General features: G+C 39.4%; 1 protein-coding gene across 1 annotated transcript in view; it reads right to left on the bottom strand.

The window, feature by feature from the left end:
* The window catches only part of c11.1 (maestro heat like repeat family protein c11.1), a gene marked incomplete at its 5' end in the record, with an annotated part of 25,725 nt that extends 16,573 nt beyond the window's left edge, over nt 1–9,152 (bottom strand). The window contains 3 exons of the mRNA XM_017624832.1: nt 5,872–6,511; nt 6,868–9,006; nt 9,074–9,152. Coding sequence (XP_017480321.1) covers nt 5,872–6,511; nt 6,868–9,006; nt 9,074–9,152 — 2,858 coding nt within the window. The remainder of the gene's footprint in view (nt 1–5,871; nt 6,512–6,867; nt 9,007–9,073) is intronic.
* Between the last annotated feature and the right edge of the window lie 3 nt (nt 9,153–9,155).

Genomic DNA, 9,155 nt, shown 5'->3' with positions numbered 1-9,155 from the left:
TCTAATATGTAAGCATGATAATTTATAATAAAAGAACGAAAATGTTTGCTCATGTAGTACTTAGCTGGTAACTAATGTCACATTCAGCCTTATCATGAATTTCATTTTCCCCTAACCGGTTCATTTTTCACTTTACGTTTCCGTGTATTCATTATGGGCGGATGAAAAAATTTCGGGTGAAACTCACGATAAGGCTGAATATTTTGGGAAAACATAAACCTGTATACTAGGGTGCTCGATTATAAAACTTCACTGGTTTTCAATACTTAATCAGGGCTACCACAGAATCCATCGTAGCTTCGATTTTCGTGAAACCTACGAAAGTGCTATCACAGAATCCGAATGGCTACGAACGTAAATTCGAAATTCGTAGAGAGCATTCATTGAATCCGTTCGTTATGAATATTCGTACAGATACACTACGACGAGTTTATGCTGTCGGAAGAAAATTTAAAATCACTGAATCTTAAAAATAACGGTGAAAAGCTGCATTATTGTTAATAATAAATATTTATTATACTCCATATTTTTTATAGTTTGATATAATTCCATATATTTGTGTAAACGTAGACGTAAAATATAAATGGCATACATACCTACGTATGTACATTCATATATTCATCTGCTAGACGCTATTTAATGAATGTTTTTTTTGAAGCGAGGAAATAATAGTGTAACAACAATTTATTAGGAAAGAAATCTAATTACTTTAATATCATATAAATTTATTTAAAAAAATACAAATTTAAATTATTTAAAAAAAAAATGTTTCTCTTTAAAAGAATAAGATCTAAACTAAAAAAAAAAATAAAAAAATAAAAAAATTTTATAAAAAAAGAAAAAAGCTCCACTGCCGACGACTCAGACTCGAACTCGGATCTCCCAATTGGCAGTCTAGTGCTTTGCTCACTCGGCCATTGCGACTGCTGGGGCAGCGTGAGCAAAATGGCATACATAAATGTCTATTGTTTCCTATGCACTTGCTGATTTCGAATCAACAATCGAAGCTGGCAACGATATTTTCGAGTTCACTCGGAATCAGTGATAGCAATTTTTTCGTATTCGTAGCAGGCATTCAAATTCGTAGATTTTCTACGATGGATTCCGTGATAGCCCTGATTATGAAATCATTTGCTGAATCAAATCCCCATCAGATCTGGTAGAATATATCGCACGTAAATGCATCCTTGGGTCTTGGACTTACAGTTGGAATTGCATTTGCAAATTTTATACTTACTGCCATTAGTGTTGCCAGTTTAGCTTTTTTGAGGCTAGATCTAACTCTTTTCTTTATCGAAATTTAGAATTTAGCTTTCATGGCTTTTTTCTAGCCTTTTTTTATTTTCAAACTAGCATTTTTTAAGGAAATCATTCCCATAGCGCGCCCTTATTCCGCTGCTATAATTGCAAATGCAATATAATCCATCGTTTCCTCCAAAATATGTAAAAACAATTACTATAAATAAGCGTTTCATAAGTGTTTTTTTAATTCCTTTCCACTTTGTTTTCCTTCATTCAGCTGTCTTCGAAAAACAACTGACAGCTGGGAATGCTGCACATGTTTCCGCAAGGGTTGCAGCATGTGGATTTTTCGTTTTGACGAATTACGAAAATTCGGGTTCTAGAATAAGGGGGTTTGTTTGATAGAGAGAAATTTATTTACCCTATAACTTTTACCGGAAAAGAGCATGAACAAATCAAACAACGACGTGGACATTATTTTCAGTGTCATTGCCTGCCTATACAGTGCCGGGTCTAGTTTAACAGCCTACTAAGAACTGCAACATGATGTTGTGCTTCCTCACTGGGAGCATGTCCGGAATCTTGTATTGTGGCAGGTCTGTAGCTTCGTCTACTGCGTCCTACTTGTCCCCGGCGGCCACACTGACGCTGCATAATTTAGAACAGGCTGGACATTATTATTTTGTATTGGCAATTGGGATTGTGTGCGCAGCGGAAGAAATCAGGACCTTTATTCTGTAGTTCTAAACGAAAAGAAGTTCTATCTGAACGCCTAATACGGCTGTCCCACGGCACCCCAATTACGTAGTTCGCGCTCTCATTCGTAATTCGCCATACAAAATTTTGAGAGCGAATTACCTCATTTGTTGGTAATTCAGATCCAATTACCATGCGAATTACGAACAAATCGGTGCCGTCTCTAATTTTTATCGGAAATTTATCGAAACTAGCTCACAAATCAAAACCTGCATTTTTTCTGAGTACGAAAAGTAAAGTTTATCAATGTGTATATCCCTAATTTAATACAAAAACTTATTAATTTTTAGGAAGAACCTACATTTTGCATAAATTTTGCAGCTAAGAAAAACAAAAACAAAACACAATGACAGAAGAGTTTCGGGTGGATTTGGCAACTTGGCCTTAAGAAACCCTCCTGCAAAAATCGTTGGACCATGTAGTCTATTTGTGGTATATTGGAGTACTTACAAAAGTGCTCCTCTGTCATGCTGTAGCGGACCTACTCGTGTCTTTGCACCAGCTTATTGTTACCCGATCACTGCTCGTGTTTTAACGAAATGTGATTGAAGTTCAGCATTTAAAAGTACATTTGCATATCTGGCTGTAACTGAACGTGTAGAGATGCTAGCTGTTAGTTCTTAGCTCCCAGCATGTTCGGGTTCGAATGTCGTCAGAGGCAACATGTAATTTTAATTTTTGTTTTTGGTTTTTATTCATTTCAAAAAAGGCATCTGCGAAGTGAAGAACAAAAGCGTGTACAAACGAAAAAATATAACGACAATGTCATTGGAGTATGTTAGGAGTAGTTTTGTGCTACGCTGATGTAATGCAGAGATAATTTTGGAGTACTCCTTGGTCCTTCGGGAGTACTCTTTACATGCATGCATGGAGTAGTCGCGATTTTTGCAGGGTCATAGAAACTTTTATTGATATCTATGGTAGAGCACTCGGTTAAATCACATGTATTTACCCGAAACTGGTCTTGCTGAGATTTAATTCGATTCGATTCCATACCAGAAATCATTTATCACGAATGCCGCGATGCGGGCTCAGGCAAAGCAATTTCGCCTTGGGACCTGGCTATCGACGGTTACACCGAGGATTTTTGCATTGTTCAGTGTCTGAATTGGTACGCCGTCAATACCTGGGAACTTCTCTTTAATGAGATACGAAAGATAAATGCGATGAGACAGGCAACGATGTATTTTCCTACTGCACCACATTGCCCTTGCCCTTTCGTCGCATTGGTCTTTCGCATCGATGGTCACCCGTACTCACCGCTATTGAAAACTAATAGGCGCTTGGCTTTGTCCACAGAAGGATGCAGAGTGTATTCTTGGCTAAAGTAGCTCCACAGTAGGATAAAGTGCCAGTTTCAAGACGCGGGAAAATCACGTTGATTCGATTTATGTGGACGAAAATGCCCAACAGCGTCAGAAAAAAAGTAATACAAATTAACGCGATTTTCTAGCTTCTTGACACTTGCACTTTATCACACTAAATTTAATGAGCCATAAAACTGCATACTTTAAGTCTTTCTAAAATTTCTAAATAAAAAGTAGAAATTTTTGGGGGATTTTGGTAAAATTTGTTCACTTTTTGTAATTATTTTACAAAGTTTGAAATGTGGATTCATATGGTGCTTGTTATATGTATAATGCGCTAGACTTTTTAAAAAAAGTATAAAACTCGCATAAACAAAAGAAATATAGCCAAAATTGGTCAAAGTAGAAAGTTTCTACTAGCTCTGATCCAGTACTCCATAAACTTACGGGATTTTACACGAACTTGCAGGAAGTTGCAGGAAAAATATTCCCGTACTCCGAAATCCTCCAAAATCCTGTAAATGAGAGCGACTTTTGGAGAGTTGTGTAGAGAATGAAGTTGCAAGATTTTACCGGAACTTTTTCTTCTGGTAAAATCATGAAAAGTGTCAAGCAATCACTGGTTGATGTTTTTACAGGAAAAATGGATTTTTTGTTCCCGTACTTTTTGTTGTTACCCACTTTTTACTCTCACTTCAGACAGTAATTTTGCTGTTTGACAGTTTTACAGGATTTTTCACGAAAAGTATTGGATCAGAGCTACTACTTCTTCCACCACTGTGTTGTTACTCACTTTTTACTCTCACTTCAGAGAGTAATTTTGCTGTTTGACAGTTTTACAGGATTTTTCACGAAAAGTATTGGATCAGAGCTACTACTTCTTCCACCACTGTGTAATAAAAAAAAAATTGTATGCAACTGAATAAAAAATAGCTCTGATCCAATACTTTTCGTGAAAAATCCTGTAAAACTGTCAAACAGCAAAATTACTCTCTGAAGTGAGAGTAAAAAGTGAGTAACAACAAAAAGTACGGGAACAAAAAATCCATTTTTCCTGTAAAAACATCAACCAGTGATTGCTTGACACATTTCATGATTTTACCAGAAGAAAAAGTTCGGGTAAAATCTTGCAACTTCATTCTCTACACAACTCTCCAAAAGTCACTCTCATTTACAGGATTTTGGAGTACGGGAACATTTTTCCTGCAACTTCCTGCAAGTTCGTGTAAAATTCTGTAAGTTCATGGAGTACTGGATCAGAGCTAATGTTTCAACACTTCGATACTTTTGGTATTCGCGATAACTACTCTGTTCTTGTCAGAAAGTATCGCAAAAAGTATTGAGGTCGCGATACTACTCAGTACTCAACAGTACTCGATATTTTGTACTCGTATCGTTCTATTACTAATCCTGTATAGTAGTTATTAACCAAAACCCACAGTGTATATCCCAAAATCTCTTGTCAATCATTGACACCTCTTTGCAGCATAGTCAAGGCACTTTAAAAGGCATCTATACTAACAGACGGACGAAGTCCAGAGGTTTATAAAGCAACCTGTGGACCTGACAGTATACCTACAGTCCACAAACGGCATTCAAAGGGAGTCGGTCTCGAATTACACCGACTCTCGGCCTGCGAATGCCGTTTTAGGAACACAACACATGACGTGGGCGCGATAGAGTTTCGCCTGCCTCGGGGGACTTGCGCCACTACAGACCAACTTCGCTTTGGCTACTGCAGCAGACTAAACTCTTACTTGAGCAGGTTAGATGCAGATGTACTCAACGAGTGAGCGGCATGTGGAGAGAAACCCCATGACTCAAGAAATCTCTTCGAATGCACCCTAGAACCCCACGTAACTAACACCCTATGGGGAAACCCAGTCGGAGTTGCAGGCTTCCGGTGTCTCCCGTTAGTTGAGCTTGACGACATCGATTGAGAGACAAGCCGATCTTGGCAGGGCTGAGTAGGCGGTACAACGACAACAACAACGCGATCTGCATGCACCACTTGGAAGCTGGCAAAACTCACAAGGTCCAAGTTAAGGTTTGGAGTTTGAGTTGCGATCGAGGTTGGTTTCGCAGTTATGGTCATAAATACGGCTTTCCCCGTTATCTTACTCATGAATATGTTGAGTTCTAGTAGGCTAGTAGTAGGGGCCAGCCCATGTACCGCTCTATACGAGACGGTGGAGGTCCACTGGGTTATAACCCGTACCGGAACCGTTGCGGAATTTGTCGTGAGGGGTAATCGGCTTTTCAGGTGCCCGCTTTTCAGATTTCCAGCACTTTATACAGCCTATAAAGATTTATATTGCGTCGTGAGCGCTGCAAGCTATAACGCCTAAAACGCTTGGTGTGGCCTGAGTAGGCCTTCAAATGGCTCTGTCCACAGCCCTCTGACGAGAAGATTGGGATGAAGCCTCCAAAAATACAGATTTGGGTTCTAATACTAGCCCCGATCAAAAAGAAATGCAGCACTGCTGCAAGAAATCTCAATGATGATCAACTTAGTTTGTACGGACAATAATTGCAGTCTTTCTATGTCTTGTTTTTTCATACTTACCAAAATTGTAAATACTGAAAATTCGACATACGCAAAGCGATGATTTTAGCTATTTCGCCAGCTAAATTGTAAATCATTTTTGGATCATCTGTGATGATTTTCTCCTTTACCAATTCGATATCCTTGACCCAATCCGACTCGCTGTCAGCAATGGTTAGCGTTTCATATATACACGATATTTCGAGTGTCTTTTGTAAAATATCCACGGATACCTGCCGAACTGTGCCGTTTGAATCAATGCAACGGGGCACAATTTTACCTAACATCTGACCAGTTTGATTGAATTTTGAAGGAGCCTCACATCCTATTTTCATTGATTTTATATACACTTCCAGCGCATTATTGAAAACATGTGAAGCACATATGCGAACTTCTGAGTTTTTATCCCTAGTCCAGGTCTCCAAAATCGAAATGATTAGATCGAGTGTCGAAGGAGATGGATCCGTTTCTATGATCGCTTTTGCGAGGGCATTTAATTCCGGTAGTGATTCATTCAAGTGCTTCGCCAGAAAACTATTACGTTCATCTTCCTCCGGTGAATCAAATTTAATTTTCAAATGCTGTGCACATGAGAAGAAATTCTTGCAAGCAATTTCGAAGATAACACTGCCGTCAACTGATTCTGTGGCATCGACTCCTCCTGCAAATAAAAATACATAAAAATAGATTGGGCGAGTTATAAAGGTGAAATATCGTACGTAAATTTGTATGTATTTAGATATACATGTTTTTTTCTGGCCATATTTTTTTTATGTGATTTCCAACAATGAAGTTCACTGAAGAATAATAATCACATAACCAGATAACCTAATAATCAGGAAGGTATACATTTCTGCATATATGTATTGGAATTAGTGCACCGTGAAATATTTGAGCGGAAAACGATAATTTTCAGGATTTTTTGTTTTAATTTCGATGTGAAATGTGTCGTCAGAGCTCGCCATCTACAACTATGATTTAAAATAAGATGACCTAAAAATGTAGAGCACAATTTACCTATGCGTATGAAATCGGTGCCCAGTTTTAAAATTGTTGGCAATAACGGTAAATCATTGAACGGCGCTTCAATTGGTATGCTGAATACCGCCTCCATTATCTGCTTCCGATACTTTAGCGGCGCAGTCATTTGCTCTTTCGTCGCAATTATTTGATTACAAATGCTTAGTAGAGTCTTCAGAATGGCAGACATAATTGTCTGATCTTTCGTGCCTGTCAACTGCATGATTAGAAAATTTAGTATTGTATCGTCGAGGTTCTGCAGCGACTGCAAGGGATCCGATTCATCCAATATGTGCCCGAATGACTTGATTACCAGCAAATTCGTCTTGTACATTTCCTGCTCCTTATGAGTGTCTTTGATAAAGTGCAAATTGCTGAAAAAGCCAGTCGAGTGCTTGCGACCACCAATGTGTGCCAGTTCAGCCAATTTTTTAATTAAATGGAACAGATGCTTGCGAGAAATGTAACCCAGCGCCAAAGAACACGGGGCGATTTTCTGATCATACTCTGCATGCTTTATATGCTTGTCGAGCTTTTCTTGCCGTGCGGAATTAATGATCAAATCGATTTTCCCATTTATCGTCTGCAATTCGCTGACAAAACATAGTGCCAAGCCGAGCGATTTCAACAACATACCTCGCTCGATAGATAGGGTGGGCGTTACAAATTCGGTGTGTGGCGTGTTTATTGGATAGAGATTCAACTGATCTGACATTTTGTTAACCAGCCGTTCGGCGAAATTCTCATCATGAGTATTCAGGAATTCCACTGATTCAGAGATGAAATCTTTTAGCTTGCGTGAGAAAACCGGCTCCTTATTAATGTGTAGCAACAGGTCGGGGACGCGCTCATCCCACAGTGTATTCAGAACTGGGTTCAAATGCGGATAATAATATTTTAAGAATGACAATATGTTCGAGGAGCGTTTTATACAATGAAAATTGCCTAAAAGCGCTAGACATCTTGCAAATATTGATTCTGGGTATGGTACAATTATTTTTCCGCATTTGATATTAGTGTGGCTACTTTCCTTACCATGCTCTTCCCCAGCGCCGTCGGCCCTTTCCTCGGTCTCATCGTCAGCCGCAATTTCATACTCGATGCTTGGCGACTTGGCAAAAAGGCTGCCTAAACATTTGGCCAGGTTCGAGCATATATCAGTGTAGTCCAACAATACGAAGTAATTAAGCAGCTCGCGCTTCAACAATTCGTCCATTGTGCTAACAGTGGACGACAGCATAAAAAGAGAGTTCTCACACGAGAGTACAAAATTTGCGTGTTCCTCCAGCGATCCGTGCTCTTGGTTCACCTTCGTGTATTTACAACTGTAGCGTACTAAAAACCAAACGAACTCCTTCTCTTTGATAAAACCTTTTTGCGATAATGCCACTATGGCCTTCAGCAAAGTCATCTTCATTTTGATTCCCTTTTCCGTCATGATCATCGATTTGAGACACTCCAAGAAACCTTGCATTTTATCTTCGATATACGCTGTGGACGTATTCATCAGATGAGTGAGTATCAATAGCGATTTAATACGATCTCTTTCGCTGTTATTGCGTAAGTGTATCAATAAGGTGTCAACAATTTTCGATGCATAAATGCCTGACAGCAGATGAAAACAACGTAACACTTCATAATGCCCCTTTACAGTCTGTGGCTTTTCATAGTCTGGGAATACGCACACCAAATCGAAGAGATTTGAAATCAATTGATCGGCTACCGCATCTAGCACTGACGGCTGCAGTGCTATGTTTGTTTTCAATACCGACGAGAGGAATTGTGTCACTGAGTTTCGCTCGATGGAGCGGCGGTATAAGGCCAATATTTGTGGTATTAAACGCGGAGACTGGTCTTGTATCTTATCGACAGGCAGCAGTGGGTACATTGAAGAAAGCGCTTGCAGTATTTCGACACATACTTTGGGTTCACGCGAATGCAGCCATTGATTGAAAAGCACATCGTAAGCAACAGAAATTTCGGTAGCACAATCGCCTTTGCCGTCTGCATTTTGCGTTGGTGCGTCCGAAGCGGACTCCATTTCGCCATTAATGGGGCTAGTTGCGGTTGAGACGACAGCTGCTGCGCCATGTGCTGATGATTGCTCCAGTAGAGCTTCACTAAAGTGTCCAATAGCTGCAATTGTAAAGAGAAATTAGATTCATCTGTATACAATCTACTAAAAGTGATTCGAAGGATCTACCATATGCATGAGCCTGCTTGATGTGATCGTGTTTGATGCCACCCAGATTCGGCAGTATGGTTGCGAGTATGGGCTTAATGAA

Source organism: Rhagoletis zephyria, unplaced genomic scaffold (assembly GCF_001687245.7).
Source record: "Rhagoletis zephyria isolate East Lansing unplaced genomic scaffold, Rhagoletis_zephyria_1.1 Rzeph_scaffold_03789, whole genome shotgun sequence".
NCBI lineage: Eukaryota > Metazoa > Arthropoda > Insecta > Diptera > Tephritidae > Rhagoletis > Rhagoletis zephyria.
The sequence above is the reverse complement of the archived record's forward strand: the minus strand, read 5'-3'. Positions and strand labels throughout refer to the sequence as shown.